The 17,746-nt window shown below is 37.6% G+C and overlaps 2 protein-coding genes across 3 annotated transcripts; both read right to left on the reverse strand.

Moving 5' to 3' along the window:
* Positions 1–10: 10 nt before the first annotated feature.
* Positions 11–7,140, reverse strand: dpep2 (dipeptidase 2). 2 transcript variants are annotated; one of them, XM_028438042.1, is made up of 11 exons: positions 7,006–7,140; positions 6,621–6,738; positions 6,402–6,528; positions 5,274–5,403; positions 4,934–5,084; positions 4,607–4,676; positions 2,593–2,769; positions 1,314–1,398; positions 1,169–1,244; positions 817–952; positions 11–604 (listed from the first exon to the last, which is right to left on the reverse strand). In XM_028438042.1, the coding sequence occupies exons 2-11, from the start codon at positions 6,731–6,733 to the stop codon at positions 401–403; spliced, it is 1,269 nt and encodes a 422-aa protein (XP_028293843.1). In that variant the 5' UTR covers positions 6,734–6,738; positions 7,006–7,140; the 3' UTR covers positions 11–400. The 2 variants fall into 2 exon arrangements, with proteins under 2 accessions (XP_028293843.1, XP_028293834.1); XM_028438033.1 differs by lacking the exon at positions 7,006–7,140 and having other exon boundaries at positions 6,621–6,998.
* A 7,923-nt stretch (positions 7,141–15,063) lies between these two features.
* On the reverse strand, positions 15,064–17,518 carry LOC114457742 (ribonuclease P protein subunit p25-like). The gene has a single exon (XM_028439785.1). It carries the CDS (start codon positions 16,800–16,802, stop codon positions 15,957–15,959), a length of 846 nt encoding a protein of 281 aa, XP_028295586.1. The 5' UTR covers positions 16,803–17,518; the 3' UTR covers positions 15,064–15,956.
* Between the last annotated feature and the right edge of the window lie 228 nt (positions 17,519–17,746).

Consider the following 17,746-nt stretch of genomic DNA (forward strand, 5'->3'; position numbering starts at 1 on the left):
ACGTGCCATATTTATTTTCCACGTCTCAAACAACAGCACAAATCGGTTTTTCAATACAGGTGGGGAAAAACATGCCCTCTCTTTTTAAGTATTTTATATGTAGTGTTAACTAATGAAAAGTTTAAAACCAACACCGATTTCAACTGACGTTATATTCCATGGCAAATAATATAATTTCCTGGATCATATTGTCCATTTCCCCTGTGTATAGAACTGATGTCAACAAATGGAACTGCTATAATATAGGGAAAAGCACTCAAAAAATAATAATAATAATAATGATAATTTGCATTGCTGACTGACTGATGGAGAACTATAGTCACCATTAAATGAATACATTATAAACTTCTCTTAATAACATCAAGGGGGAAAAAAAGTATTATGATCTCAAATACATGAATCAAAGTTCCACGATGCTAAAAAGCTGAAATAACAGTGGAAACAAGGTTAGGATAAATAGATGTTGTGATCTCTGTTCTGCCCTGGAGAAAGGTTTTTGGTCATGTAGTCTGGGCCGTCTGAGAACCAGTCTGCAGGGGTTTTGCACCTCCTCCATGGTGATCTGCATCTCACTTGGTCGATCCATTATGAGATGATCTCGAACCTGAGGAACAACAAATAAGAAAGTAAGAGGATCAGCCAAAAAATGTTTAACAAGTCTGGATGTAAATAAGATAAAAAAGTTGATAGATCAGACAAATTCCTCTGGAAAAAACTACTATTGATGATGATGACTCATCCCTTTACTAATTCTAACCTTGACCCTATTTATCTTGTAAGGTTTGTCTCGGTCTAAAAATATACATGCTGTCCTACCCTCTCAACTTCCTTAAACATGCGCAGGAAGTTCAATCGTAGAACATCAGCCAACTCATTCTCAGTCCAGTTTCTCTCCAATAGTGCCTGAATGAGGACAGGATACTTTGACACATCCTCTAACCCCTGAGGAAACCTGTTAACAAAGAGGAAGAAAGACTTATATACTTAAATGTATATAAAATGTAGACATTTTAACAAATGTATCATAAATTTAACAAAGAAAAAACTATTGATACCTGTTGTCTCATTACATTATACATTTTCACCATGTTTTCACATACTGTACGTTGGTGTGTGCTTCACTAATTTGATGGCTTGGGTTACCGTGGGTTTACTGGATAATAGTTACCTTGAAGCACCTTCAAAATCCCCTCCAATTCCAATTGAGTCAGCTCCAATTGTCTTCTTAATGTGATCAAAATGGTCTGTAGAAAACAATGGAATGACTCATCTGCTGTAATAAAAGTAATACAAATGTGTATCTATTGTCTCACCAGCAACACAAGACATGTTGGCCTCATTCCTACAGGAAATAAAATTGCTGTGAAGATTCACCATGATCAACCCTCGGTTATCTTTCTAAAATGCAAAAGCACGAAAGAATGTAGATTTCGAGATCTTCAATAATTCATCCATCCATCCAGAGAGAATAATATGCAACTCCAAAAAGAAAGGATTTTATTGGTTACTGAGCAAAAGTAACCAATGACCTCCTTTTAGCCTCAGACAGAGGGTTGTTCTTGGTTCTATTCCTCTTAGATCGTGCACCCTTTGATATAGTTAATCGTCATTTATTGCTGCAGATATTGGAAAGTGTTTTTGAGATTAAAGAAACAGCACTAGGTTGGTTTAAATCCTATTTATCAGACAGAATCCACTTTGTTCATGTTAATAATCACTCAGTGCACACCAGAGTTAATCATGGAGTTCCACAAGGTTCAGTTTTAGGACCAATACTCTTTGCATTATATACAGTATGCTTCCATTAACCTCAATATGATTTCCCATTGCTATGCAGATGACACACAGCTGTATTTGTCAATGAAATCAGATGAAATGCATCAGTTACTAAAACTCCAGGCCTGTTTTAAAGACATCAAATGCGAGATAAGCTGTAACTTTCACCTTCTTCACCAAGATAAAACCGAAGTGATTTTATTTGGTCCAAAACATCCAAAAAACAATTATCAGAGCAAAAATAGTGCCTCTGGATGGCATTACTCTGTCACCCAGAATGAGAGTGAAAAACGAACCCCAACCAGTCGAGGCAGATGCTGCCAACCTTGTTCTGCTGGAGATTTCTTCCTGTTGAAAGGGAGTTGTTCCTCCCCACCGTCACTGATGCCTTTTCATGTGGCACTGTTGGATTTTTTCTTAACAATTTTAGATTTTACAACCAGCGCTGTGAGATGATTTATTGTTATAATTTACGCTGTATAAATAAAGTTGAATTTAATTATTTCATTTATTGCGCTAGTTTTAATGTTTGGCCTTTGTATGCAGTCTTCCTTTTTAATGTTTGAAATACTAGAATTGCTAATCCGTAAGGGTATTGGTTGAAGAAAATACTATATTCTTTTAATTTAAGTAGATACTCAGATTTATATATATATATATATATATAATTTCAAAGAGAAAAAGATTTGCCCTCTACTTTTATTAAATCTATCAGTGAAAATCAAAGAGAAAATTCATCATTAAATTGACTAAGCAGATAATTAACCAATCATGCAACTAAACAGGTAATTAATCACTGTGAGTCACTCTCCTCACCAGCCTGTGCAGAAGCCAGTCGGGTACATTGCGGCTGTGGTTGCAGATGGCATAGGAAGATGAATGGCTAAAAATTACAGGGGCCTTGGAATGGTTGAGGACTGCCAGAGCTGTATTCCAAGAAGAGTGGGAGAGGTCAACGATCATTCCTAGTCGGTTCATTTCCTCCACCACGGCCTCAAAAACAGATTCACAAACATTCAGTACTCAATCACAGTACCGTCAAAAGGAAGGAAGTCAACACAACTAATGGGAATAGAAGCTATTACATGTAAATGTGAAAACACAAGGAAGAAGATTGCAGGCAAGGGAAGTCTCACGGTCAGCTACGGGAAGGGTGCGCTGATTAGGAAATGTTTGCTTTTTTATTGTATATTACACTACACAGTAAGGGTGTCCCTATCCAACTTGCCCTTTCACAATCTGGAACTGCGCATGCTCGTTCACTCGTGTTGATATTTCCAACCTAACAGCGTTCATAATTTTATTCCAGAGATCTTTTGTATTTTAATAGTGTTTATATTATTAATTTTACACATTCAAACTTGATACTACTTTCGGCTGATCTGAGCACTTTTAAAAACCGATGAGAGCAGCAGCAGCAGTATGGAAGCTAGGGCAATACCTTTGCTTCCAAACGTGACCCCTGGTGCACGAAAACACCAACTACCAGGGTCTCCAGCAGGTGGGATTCGGACTTTACCCAGGAATGATGCACATATCTGAGCACTTTTGTAAAACCGATGTGAGAAACAGTATTAAAGCGACAGATCTGCTCTGTTTCCACACTCCTCTCCCATTGATGGGACTTGGTCTCTGAGCGGCGTGCCCCGACTTCCAGGGTCTCCAGCGGGCGTGATTCAGACTCTACCCGGGAACTACAAACATATTCAGACTTGGGTGAGCCATGGCTTTCCGCTGATCTGAGCGCTCCTCTGCTTCCTCATTCCTTCTCCAAAGCTTTTAACTTGTTATTGTTATGTATTTTACCTTTATTGTTGTTAGTTTCTTTTTTGACATGTTTTAACAACTGTAAAGTGTCTTTGAGTTTTTGAAAAGCGCTAATAAATAAAATGGATTAGTATTATTATAGATGGGACAAGCCAGATTTCCGAGTGTGAAAAGCACAATATATGTTCTCACTTTGAAAAAGTTAATTTATGAGGTACACCATTCACTAATCAGGTCCATGATTATTTTTATTAAGCTATTATTTTAATTCAACTTACAAATTTGAAGGAAGTGCACAAGATGGACAGGTCGATAAGTGAAACAGTTTGAAAAGTCAGGAAAAATGGGAATTTTTAGCTTGCGTGAAGCATTAGCTTAGGCAGCTAACTTGGTCTTTCTGTCTTAGAGACACCGATACCATGTTTTCCCAAAAAATCTCTAAAGGAATAAACGCTCCAATGGGAAAAATAATCTAAATCTTTGTCAGACTCGCTGTCAGCCATGGTGAGTTAATCCCTCTTGAGCTTTGACCTTATGCGCGCAAACTGAACAAGAGCGACATTTCCGAGAGTGTGAAAAGGCTTATATCAATATCAGTCTGATATCGGCAACAAAAAAATAAGAGTATTAGATTATTTCGGCCACATCTAAAATCTCTGATAGAATATACATTGTTTTTATTGGATTTATTGATGTAATTTTTCAGGGCATGCTAATATTTTTCTTTTCATTTTATTCAATTGTTGATTATTCTTGTGTTTAAGGTTCCAGTTTATGTAACTTGTTTGAGTAATATCACTTGATCAACTCTTTTCTAACATTCCGCATTAAAAAAAGAGCAATAAAAGTATGTATCATTTATCATATCAGATCAATATCGGTATGTGCCAATACCAAAAGTGTATGAGGACACCCCTACTACACACAATCCCTATAAAAACTATAGAGCATTTCTTACTAGAGCTAACATCTTGCACTTTAGTGAAAATTACTTTTTATTTTCCAACTAGAACATGTATGATCTCTTGATTTAGTATCTTTCATCATTTAGATGTGAGCTCACCTTCCCAAAGTATGTGAGGCCGTCCTTTGGTCTTTTAAAGACGTTGTAGATCTTTGATGATGACTCAGCCCTATATTTAAGAAAAAAATCAATCAATAAAAAACACACTTAAATCAGGACACAAATCCTTCTTTTAACCCCATCTGACTAAAAATGCTGGTTAACCACATTCAGTAACATGATTTGAACATAAATAGACAACATTTTTATAAACTAAAGGACAAATCAAAATACATTCATTTTGTTTTTAGATGTTTATTTTTTTCCAAGTAACTATTTAAATCCATGGCTAAAAGCTAACACACACACTGCACTAAATCATTTTACCAAGGAGTATTGCAGGTATGTGTGATGGCCATGGAGCGGACTCCAAGCTGGTAAAACATCCTCAGAGCAGGCAGGCTGCTGTCAATTGAGTGGCCTCCTTCAATGCTTATTAGACAGGCTATTTTATGCCTCATTGCAGAACTCGTCAGGTCTGAAAAGATAAACAGACATCCAACAAATGCACACATCATTAATGCACCCATCGTGTCAGCCAGAGCCTGTGCAGCCAAGGCATTCGATCATGTAAAAGCTTAGTTTACTTTAAGTCAGTGAAAAACAGCAGAATTCCAAAACAATGAGAAAATTTGTATCAGCTTTCTCATGAAGGTGGATTGTATACCCTGAGCAGATGTGGCGAGATAAAATTCCTGGGACTCGGTGCACATACGTCTGACCACATCGATCTGTTCCAGGGTCAGCCTCACAGCATCCTTCTGCTGAGCCGCACACAACACATAGACAGCAAACATCTAGAAAACACAAGTTAAATGCATAAAATTTCGCCGAGTATTACAGTCAAAAAAACTTTTCTGTTCAATCAATTTGATTTTCAAACTTGCAGAATTAGTAGTTTAACCCTCCTATTATCCTTGGGGTCAATTTGACTCCATTCAATGTTTAGCATTAAAAAAATATATATATAGTTAACTTTGTTTTTTTGCTTCATATTTCATGACTTTTCCTAATATTTTCCAATATACTCATGAGAACTTTCTCACACCATGATTGAGCATGAATATGTGTGTATCTGTGATCTACTACTTACACCTACCAAAGTATAACTGATACTTCCTGCACTGTGGAGAGCAGACTATTCCCTCAATGATATTGGTAGTTCATGCAAACTAAGGGAATGGCAAACATATAAAAGCTTGCATGACAACCCTTTATCCAAATCATTCCTCATTGTGCTCTGTGTGTATTGCAATCTGCATGATCTCTCTCTCTCTCTCTCTCTCTTGAAAATGTCCTCTCAGAAAAGTTTTACTGTCAATGAGATTTTGTAACAGCTCTTTCACAGTGACAATGACTTAGATGAGAATGTGTCTGAGACAGAGGACTTTATGTTAAAACATTATCAAGATACACTAACTCTAAAACTGAAAGTTGGACCTGATGGTGGCACTGCAGGAAAGGTCATATCATCACCATAACCAGTAAATGTGTCAGTACATGTGAGAATATTTGGATGAAAACTATTCAAGATTAATTAATTTTAATCACTTGGTGGTGGCGCTAGAGAACAGGTCAAGGTTTCATTATCAAGGGGTTATTTATGTATTCAACAAATAAACAAAGTGCCTGAAAAAAAAAACTTGGTCAACAATTTTCTGTAAATAATTTTCTGGAGGCAAATATCCCTGGGGTCAGATTGACCCCAATGGTAAAGTGTGTTAGTAGAATTTGAGGATAATAGGAGGGTTAAGGTCTTGCTTCCACATAAGTTGTAATAAAAAAAAAGCAATACCTGTGTTTGCACATAGCCTGCTTGGAGGCGGGAGATGTCTGTAGCCACATTGGTGATGTTATGAAGATCAATTTGGCTCAAGCGATTGTTGTGAAGGATCCTCAGCTGAAGTGCCAGGTCATTATGACTGTCAGATAGAGAGAGAAATGACCAAAGAGAGTGAACAATGCAGAGGACAGGATGAAACACACATTTTAGTTTGAAAATTAGACAATTCACCCATCAATGAGAGGATATCTAGACATTAACTCTTGAGCTCTGTCCATTTGACTGTGTCCATATACCAAGTGGCACAGGAAGAAGAAAAACACCAGAGTCTGGATGAGGTCCATAGAAGCTGCATAAAGAGTTTGTTCCAGTTTTAATGGAAAACATTTTCTGGAGTTAAAAAGATGACAGTTCATTATAGTAACTTCATATTAAACACATTTACACACAATCACAATTGCTTTTTTGTTGGGTGAATCATTTACCCGCAGAGTTTTTCAAATTAGATAAATATTTTTATTTTATATAGGTATCAATATCAAAGCTAAATACAGTATCTAAAATGATTAATTCCCAACAATGTAGCAGTATAGAGGCACTACAATAATGAACTTACCAGTCGGTGGTATTCAATGTTGACCTTAAGGGTGAGTCCCGGTATTTAAACTGTCGGGAGTTTCCACCTCAGAATGACGTAAATAAAATAAAAGATTAGCTCACAGACCATTGGACAACACCACAATGGAAGCGCACGGACACTGGTTTATCATAGCCAATATAATAATCAACTCAAAGGTGGAGTATTTTATCTGGAAATGTTTGTTACTCTTGCTTACTCTGTTGCTTACTCATAAGTGTGACAGGAGTACAAAATTAGGAGCTGAATTTTATAACCCCATTAAATATATGTGGTGTTGAGGTTGCCATCTATTGGTTTAAAGCTGAAACTGTTGAAAACCGTAACTTTCCTTTTTTTATAAACTTTTTATTGTTTTTTTTTTTTTTCAAATTTCATCAAAGCTATCATCTCATTTATTTCAATCACTCTGTATCAAACTTCCTAATACAATATAGCTTACCTTTAGTATTGCTAGTGTTGAATAATATACTTACTGTGATAGTGCTTTAGTTATCTGTTAATTTTTACTTGAATTTTAGATTTAATGCACTACATTTCCCATGAGCACCTAAAGTAATATATATATATATATGTCAGACATGTCATGTCAGACATGTCACTAGATATTTATACCAGTGGTGAAAAAGGAGCCAGATTGACCAAGGGTCTCCATCCATCCATCCATCCATCCATCCATCCATCCATCCATCCATCCATCCATCCATCCATCTATCCATCCATCCGTGCATCCATCCATCCATCCATCCATCCATCCATCCATCCATCATCCATCTCCACTGGTTCGGCAACATGCCATTTATTTAAGTTTCTTGTAGTACTAACTATGACCACCTTTAACAATGAAAATGTAGTAGATATACAGTAGATTCAGATTCTGGATTACAACCTCTGAATATGCATCCTTTGAAACATGACATAGGGTTCAACCTAATGAAACTGCAATGAGCCATTGTAAATGAGGCTGCAGATGATGGCAAGCATCAGGTCACTGCAAAGCAGATTTCAATTAATTTCAGGGGGAAGATGTGAAGACGGATCCTGTAAACCACCCACTGAGTTTTGGCCGTGTAGCCTGTAATGGGGAGAGGTGATTCGACTCTGATTAGAGCCCCCCCACTGTTTCAATGCAGTAATCACAACTGTGTTGGTATCGCTCCCCCAAGCCCCCCCACTGTGCAGAGCAGACTGCCTAATGATACTGTTTGAATTCAGATTACCAAAATCATTTAGTGATTTGGTCGACCTCGGCTGTGCGATTTGACTGGCAAAATCAGATATAAAAGATAAAATAGATGAAAGTCCTTTATGTAACCTATTATTATTAGACATACACTTTTAGCATTATAACCACACACTCGCACACGCACACACACGCACGCACGCACGCATGCACACACGCACACACATACACACACACACACACACACACACACACACGTATAAACATACCGTTTATATAAATATTTCCATTCGACATTCACTAATAAAATAAATGAAAATAACATTTACCAATTTCTGACATGGTGTTATAGTATTACAACATCATTAGGTAATGCATAATGCCATTAGATGCAGTACAGCATACCAGATGTAACATTGACATCCAATGTTTTCACCTCCCAATGTTATCATTGTTTTAATGTGCACGCTAGGCTCATTTAAATAAAAGCAGTGCTTAACTGCAAAGGATAATTATAGTGTAAAGAACATATAATTTAAACATGAATCATTTAGTTATGATGGTCTTTATTTTAAAATGAATGGACAGAAAATGACATCACTTCACTAAAACACATCAAACAGTGCTATATAGTGTCTTGAGTGTCACCTTTTTCTTAACACTAATAAGAAGTATACTGTATGTAGTCATGGTCATAATTATATAAAATAAAATACTCTAAACTAGTAGTAAGTAGTAGTAGTGGTAGTAGTAGGCAAGGGAATTCAATGTGCTTTACATGATCAAAAGGTGCAACATAAACATTCAACAACATTAAAGTCAGCAGTTAAATCATTGAAATAAGCAGTAAAAACATTAAATCAACAATAACATCATCAAAAATCTCCCTCTTAGTCATATGCATTAGAGAAAAAAAGTGCCTTTAACTTTGATTTAAAAATGTTCACAATGGCTGACTTCAGCACTGCTGGCAATTTGTTCCACCTCTTTGCAGCATAACAACTAAAAGCATCGTCAACATGTTCAATGTACGGTAGTAGTATTAGAATTAGTAATAGTAGTAGTAGTAATAGTAGTTGTAACTGTAGTAGTTGTAGTAGTAGTAGTACTAGTATTAGTAGTGGTAGTAGTAGTAGTAGTTGTACTACTAATATTAGTAGTAGTAGTAGTAGTACTAGTATTAGTAGTAGTAGTATCAGTAGTAGTAGTAGTAGTAGTAGTAGTAGTAGTAGTACTAGTATTAGTAGTAGTAGTTGTGGTGTGAGCCTATTGATGCGCATGCGCAGTGTGATTTTGGCTGCGTGACGGCACGTCGTAACGTTGTTAATAAAGACCTCCCGTCTCATATATCTATACTTTACAATAAGAAACACCATAGTAGTAGTAGTAGTAGTAGTAGTAGTGGTAGTAGTGTAAGTAGTAGTAGTAGTAGTAGTAGTAGTAGTAGTAGTAGTAGTAGTAGTAGCAGTAGTAGTAGTGGTAGTAGTGTAAGTAGTAGCAGTAGTAGTAGTAGTAGTAGTAGTAGTAGTAGTATTAGTAGTAGTAGTGGTAGTAGTGTAAGTAGTAGTAGTAGTAGTAGCAGTAGTAGTAGCAGTAGTAGTAGCAGTAGTAGTGGAAGTAGTGTAAGTAGTAGTGTAAGTAGTAGTAGCAGTAGTAGTAGTACTAGTATTAGTAGTAGTAGCAGTAGTAGTAGTAGTAGTAGTAGTAGTAGTAGTAGCACTAGTATTAGTAGTAGTAGTAGTGGTACTAGTATTATTATTATTATTATTAGTAGTAGTAATAGTAGTAGTAGTAGTAGTACTAGTATTAGTAGTAGTAGTTGTGGTGTGAGCCTATTGATTCGCATGCGCAGTGTGTTTTTGGCTGCGTGACGGCACGTCGTAACGCTAATAAAGACCTCCCGTCTCTTATATCTATACTTTACAATAAGAAACACCATAGTAGTAGTAGTAGTAGTAGTAGTAGTAGTAGTAGTAGTAGTAGTAGTAGTAGTAGTAGTGTAAGTAGTAGTAGTAGTAGTAGTAGTAGTGTAAGTAGTAGTAGTAGTAGTAGTAATTGTGGTGTGAGCCTATTGACGCGCATGCACAGTGTGTTTTTGGCTGCTTGACGGCACGTCGTAACGTTGTTAATAAAGACACGAGTTACCTGGTACACGCATGAGCGCCTCCCGTCTCTTATATCTATTCCTTGCAATAAGAAACACCACAGTAGTAGTAGTAGTAGTAGTAGTAGTAGTAGTAGTAGTAGTAGTAGTAGTAGTAGTGGTAATAGTAGTAGTAGTGATGGTGGTAGTAGTAGATTTAAATCGTTTCGATATAAATTAAACAAATTTTAACTGTTAGTTGTGTGTCTGATCAATACAAACAAATGATGCCTCCCTTCAGGCCAAAACCAATGTATTGTGTATACTTCAAAGATTGCCTGAGGCATGATTTTATTGTTCTTTCATGTGAGAGATTATTGAGTGAATCAATTTTCTTTTTTCATATCCATCAATATGAAACCAGCGACTCTGATAACAGCTAGAATAATCAGCCTGTTGTCACAGTGATGTAAGAAAGATGTTTACCTTGCACCAACGCTTTAGAAACGGGGATTGATAATTCCTGCCTCTTCTATTCAGCCTCAATATTGCCTTAGCAAAAGAATGATGAGGATAAAAGGACAAAATGTTGTCTGGGAAGTTAAAGAGGCTTCAGCCCGCCAGCGTTGAGATTACCATTAAACGCTTCAAAAAATGGTACAGCCATCTCGCTCTGGTTTACCTTAATGCTCTCTTGTACTTTGCAATCATGGATAAGAGTGATGCTGGACTACTTTGTTACTGTTTTAAATGGTTATGCAAACCCTTTATTGCAAAATTATGATATTCCTGAGATAATATATAATTTTTGGGCCTGTTTTACCACTGGAGGGCAGCAGTATTCAGTAAGTTGTTTAAAACATTGCATTCCTGATTAATGTGAACATGTTTTGTTAATCTCAAAACAAAAACACATATAATTTAAATTGATGAAAAATCTTATATTTACTACCAAATATTTGACAAAAAGCTGACTTTGCTGGATTTATTTTATAAAAATACATTTACATAGGACTGATGTTGTTATATGTTCGTTCCATATCAGTGGTTCTCAAACTTTTTTGCCCAAGTACCCTTTTCTATTATTTCTGAATCCAAGTACCTCCATTATCTGACTACAACATTTTGATCAGAATTCTATAAAAACAACAACTATAGAGCATAATGATTGATGAATTAGTGTTAACGCACATTTTAAAGAATATAACTATGTAAATAACTGGAATGAAACAGTATTTAGTGCCTCCTGAGTAGGTTTATATCTATATTTTCTACGATTTTCTGTCTTCTCCCGCCTGGGTCTAAGACTGACCTTTGTATTTTCAGTTCATGTTCTAATCAAGATAAGTTCTATCATCATTTTGAGAGCTTTTCACAGGTAAAAACCACAAAGTGCTTTACAGAAAATTTCAGTATCATCCCGTCTAAAGAGAACCTGGAAAAACAGTCACAAATAACATGGGAGACAAGAACGGGATTACTGTGTGTGTGTTTTTTTGTGTAATTCTGTGTGTTTTTGGTGTCATGTTGTGTATTATGTTGTTTTTTGTCTGTTCTTTTCATTAGTCAGGATATTTTTGTCTTATTTTGTGCATTTTTTGTGATTTGCTGGTAATATTTAGTATGATTATAATTTTTAACTAAAATATTTTTAATGTGTGTTTATTTTCCACTTTCTCGTACTCTCAAAAACCCCCTGTAGTGCAATTGCGTACTCCTACCCCATTTCAGAAATACTGTTCTATATCATCATATTTGAAGCACAAATAATACACATAAGTAGAGCGCACACACACTGTAAGCAGATGTTGTATTTTTATATCTCTTTGAAAATGGCACGTTATTCTCTGTAAATGCTGTGAACTTTTGTTTCCTCCCCGGGCTTTCGAGTGAATTCTGAAGACTTTCAGGTCCAGAAACTTCTCATTCTCTCCGCCGGGATTCTGGCAGCATTGTAGTCCGTGTTCATTATCTGCTCTTACAGCTTTAACTCCAGCACTGCAATTACGTCCTCAGCTGCACTGATTAATCCAACATGGAGACATTTCACAAAATGGTTTTAAAAAGACTTCCCCACACACTTTACAAGGCAGTAGCTGTGGCACATGCAGCTTGTTTATGTTTTCATCGCTGCTTGTATGTTCGTTTCCCCTGTAGTCTATACTATGCATAGGTGAGAATAATGATTATTTTAATCAATGCTACCTCTGACTTGTAATGGAGGTTCCTGATGGAGTGTTTGGGTAAAGTACAATCCCTACAGTTTAACATACGTATTCCCTCTTTGGCCATTCATTAATCTGTCTCCTCTGCTTTCTGCTCAAATGCTTAACCTTCCATTCTCTCCAAGCAATCACATAATCCATCACTGTCCCATTACTTGACGAGGCGGACAAAGGGAGTGCATGAGTGAGAAAAACCTTCTAGCCTGTCTTGACAAGCAAGAGGAATGTCGACTTCAGAGGGCTAACACAAGCAGAAAACATAGGCCCAGTAAATATTCAATTTAAAGGATACCCAGATAAGGCGAGTTGAAAAATTGAGGCGGCACCCATTCTTCTAGATAAGAGAAGACGGAGCCATCTGGAGGCTGGGAGATAGCGAACTCCCACACCATCCAAGAGACCTCACTCTCATCTGCTGCAGCAGCAAAGAAGGGAAAATAGAGTGCCAACACTTTCATTATGTTAACTTCAAAAAGAATTCATTCACATTCAGAGGATGCAATTATTGGCTTTGGTAAACAGGGTGGCACTGCCGTGGTGCCTGTAACAGGAAACTGTGATCAGACTGGTTTGGAATTTCTCTTGATCTCTGCCATTTGTGATTTCTCCCAAGAATTCTTCAAGATGAGTTTGACCTTTCTACTGTTGACTATTACTACTGCCCTAATGAATAAATAAACAGAACTCTTTCAGATTTTTCTCTTCTTAACCCAGGAAGGAAATAATTTATTAACTAAAGATGGAAAAAAAAAACCCAACTACTAACAATAAGGGTTTATTCATTGAACTACTTCATGATACAAAACGGCATGAATTTTGACATCAAATTTTGATTTAGTTTAGTCTTTTGACTAAAATTAAACTTAATTTGAGTGAAATTATCTCTTAGTTTAAACCAACTAAATAACATTAAGATTTGAGTGATTTAATTCTGATAATTTAGTCAGCTAAAATATAAAACACAAGAGGTTATGCATTTTTAAGGATTAAATTACCATTTATAGACCTGATATGGGATGGTGCATAATGGGTGATGCATAACACCACATGATCACATGATTTCTGATTGGATTTCATCCCATGTGACGAAATTATAGTTTTGTTTTTATGAGTTAATGAAATCAGATTAATAGATAGAGTTTTTTACATTCACATCACATGTATATATACATTTTTAAATTAGTCATATCAGTATAGTTATTGTTTGTTTAAAAAAATGTAGTCGATGAAATATAAAGTCGATAAATATGTTTATTATTCTCTTTTTCTCTCTCAAGTGTTTCTTGACTCAAAGAGCAGCTTCTTCTCCTTTCCTTAAATTCATCCTGAATGTGTATTGCACCACTGCTGTGTGCACAACCAGAACTAAACTTAAATCCTGTATCTGAGGCCCAGGGATCAATGCTCTCCAAACCATGAAAACAAACGTGATCAGAGAAACACACTCAGGTTGTCAACGACCTTGCCCATTCTTTTCCAATAGACCTCACTGACTCTTCCTCCATGCTATTCCTCACCAGCCACATTGGCTTTAGCTCCAAGATAATGCTTTTGTCAGTATCCTTTATCTGTTCTCTCACTCAGGTTTGCCATGCCGTTATCCCTAATTACCCCCTGTGCATCTCACACTTGGCCCAGAATTCCTAATGCTTGATAACAGATGCAGGTCGATTGGAAATTTACTTATAGAGGCATTATCTTTTTGACCTGCATCACAGCCCGACCATTCGTAGGCTCTCATGCAAAAAGCTGTTAACTCTGTGATAACAATGACCTCAGGTGATAACCTTCTAACAGACTGGAGGACACACAGTTTGCTCCATTCGTGCTGTTTCGCAGTGGCAGCGTTTTTTTAAATTCAACCTTGAGCGCTCTGCTGTGCTCTGTTTCTTTTAGTGGAACTGAGAGTGAGGTTAATCACTTTGTCCACAGTAGACTCATGAAGTACAGTGGGGCTGTTAAAAAAAAGAAAAAAAAAAAGCCCTTTTTTGAGTGAGATTTAAATAATGTCAGTGCCACATGCAAGCGTCGTCTTTGCCTTTTTGTCTTTTTGAAAGTTATACTAAAGTTGTCTTGTTAATTAGAAGTCACTTTGATTAATGTGCTCAAGGAGGTTGACATTTGCATTTGTAGATTTTCATTAAGATCAAAAAAAAAAAAAAAAAAACCCACTTCTTATTAAGTTATTATCTGCAGAATTAGTCCAGAGGAAAACTGGATTAACCAAGTATTTTGGGAACATCCCAGAAGACTTTGAATCCTTTAAATTCCTTACATGTGTACATATTTCTTTTCCTCCAACCATGACAGTTACATTTGGATGCAATTACCATAAACTTCTGCTGCTTTAAGTTAAGCTTCTGCAATGACTCAATGTTACCCAAAACTGAATTTTGTCAAATAGGTGTGAAAATAAGAGACGGTGATGCATAAAAATGTCTGCAGCCTTTTCATTTTTTTTACGTCTGTCATTTCAAAGCATGATCATTTACTTTAAAATCCCAGTTTCTTTCCAGACGGTGTACTTTGCTTCAGGGAAGAAAAACCAAAAAGGAAGAGGAAGCGCACCTTAGATAAAGTGGAAAGGCTGGCCTGAAATGGGATGCACTGCAGCTTTGTGGCTGGGTTTTGCAAGAACACCGTTGTGTGAAGCTCAGTCAAGCCTGGTTTTAATCGGTTTCTCCTCTGTGTTGTGTGATGTTACATTGTTATCTTAATGATAATCTCTGCCTGTATTTCTGCTCCAGGCGCTTCTGTCAGCCTGCGCTGGTTTAGGAGCTGTGCCTTATCATCAGCTTTGTCATTAAATCAGCTTTTTCTACAGACAAATTTCAGTGCAGCTATTTTATCAAATCATCAGCACACTGTGATTTTCGCTTCAATCAGATAGAGCTTTACAAAATTGGGGACGTGTGAGCAATAATAATAACAAACAGTAAGAAAATTGTTGATAAAACATTTTATTAATTCAGCTGAAGAATAAAATGCTTTGAATTTATTCTAATAAAAATTAATTTATGGTGCTTATAGTTTGTTGAGTTTCTACCGTTTTTACAAAGTTATATATGGAAGAATAGAGAGATGTTTTGATATGATTTTTGAAAATTGATTTTGTCCACTGACTGTGGATAAATGAAATCAGGAATTGAACCCTGCAGAATTCATGGCTTCATCTTGGCGTGAGATGGGATATACATTTGTTCAAACTCTTATAACACACGTCATTGGTTTTGTAAATGTGAGAAATGTGTGTACACAGGCAAGCGTTTAGGTCTCCGTCAAACTGACCTCTGATGCCTGGAATTGGCAGTCAGTAGTTCTGAGCAAGCACTGATCTGAGTGAATGTTCTGATTGTCTCAACATTGTGCTTGAATGGAGTTCAGTGCCGAAAGAACTACTGTGATTTCATCCTCTCCACTGTGACACGGGTTCAGAAAGTCAGTGAGGAGGCAAAACTGGGACTCCTTCCCCTAAACACAGTCTCTTACAGTAAGGAAAACTGCTGTATGGCAGTGGTCCAGGAGGTCTCTTGCAGGCGGTTTTTGAAGCAGACTCGCCACCCTCTCTTTCCTCCCACAATGCACTGAGAATCTGTGGCGGCTGATAACCTGGTTCCTTGGGATCCAGAGGGTCTTTGGAGAGTAGGATGCTGATGGAGGGGACAGTCCTGTGCACTGTCATCCCAGAGCCCCCTCCTTCAGTGCTTCCCCACACCTCTTTCATTACCTTGTATTGGAGTTTGGTCAGCTGGTGCAGACAGCCCACTTTTCTTTTCATGATCTCAGCGCAGGTGATGGTCTTTGTGACCGCACGACCTGAACCAGTGAAGACCACCTGCCTGAGCCCACCACCACTCACGCATTCCCCGTTTACAGTCTTTTCTCCTTGCACACGTGCCATGGCAAATCCCATTAAGTTGCGGATTTTGCTTCCCTCCTTCACGCGCATTTCTAACACACCAGAGGCCAGTCCAGGGAAAGGACACGGGCTGTCTTCCTCCGTTCGAGAGACTTTTTTGAAACCCTCCTGTCCTAGCTTTAGTGCAGGAGGAGGGGTCGGTAATGATGCCGGTTCTGCCGGTTTCAAGGAATTACAAACGTTGAATATCGCTGGCTGGACAACATTGTGGTGTGTTTGACTCTGATTGACCTGATGGCACATTCCTGGGATCAGCCCATTATCCATCTGAACTGGTTTGCTGATTTCTAATCCTGGGTGGGGCCTGGCAGTATCTCTGGTCAGGTACTGGTTCTGGCCATAGACCACTCCACACCCTGTAAACATTTCTGTGGTCCTCAGGGTCCTACTGTGTTGTCATTCCAAACACACATGTTTCCCACAGGGAAAGCAGCTTAAGATCATTTTCTCATGTATATAAAAAGTCTCTTCTTCAAGTCTATAGCTGGAAAGGTTCAGGACTTCCCGTGCAAAATAATACAACTTCCCCAAAAAGTATTTAAAGCTCTTTTTCAGAAAGAGCTGGAGAAGGAAGATAACTGTCTGACTGTTGAAATAATACTTTAAAGATGGTCACTAAAGAGCATTTCCATTTCAGCTAGCTTTGTGTTCTTGCAGATAAAAAAAGAAAAGAAAAAAAGAAAGATCCACTTTTTTTCACATATGCTTTTCAAAAAACTTTATCCATTATGGTTACAAATGATTTGGCCTGCGGACTGATCTGTCTCAAAGAAAACTTTTTCTAACAAGCTTGTAGAAAAACAGCACCTTTTTCCGATCGGTTCAGTCCACTGTTGTTGATCATGTTGTTTCCAACTCAAAAAACTGACCTCGGGAGTTGTTCAGATGTCAAGTTCCACCTGCCATTGTGGACCTCTGGATGTTTAACTCCAGAATGACTGGGTCCGCATCCCCCGTCTTTCAATCCATCAGGGAGTGAATTGTGCTGAGGTTTCATAGAGGTCTTGCACCTGAGCTGTTGTCCCTAGAGTACGGTCTTGTCTCCAGTGATGCTCTGGGAAGTCTGTTCTCTTCCCCATAAACAGACATAAGGGACAGAAGCAGCCTCACAAATGCTCACAGGAGGAGTGTCTGTGTTTGAGGGGGAGCATGGGGGAACTGGGAGACAGCCCCCTTAAAGGCACAGGTCTTTTCATCTTTCAGACAAACACTCTCCGCTCTACAACTGAAGCTTGCCATCTGAGGAAAGAAGAGAGAGGTGGGGGTGTGAGGGAGGGGGGGTGGAATACTGTCTCTTTAAAACCTCGAAT

The sequence above is a fragment of the Gouania willdenowi genome, chromosome 3, assembly GCF_900634775.1.
Source record: "Gouania willdenowi chromosome 3, fGouWil2.1, whole genome shotgun sequence".
Taxonomy (NCBI): domain Eukaryota; kingdom Metazoa; phylum Chordata; class Actinopteri; order Blenniiformes; family Gobiesocidae; genus Gouania; species Gouania willdenowi.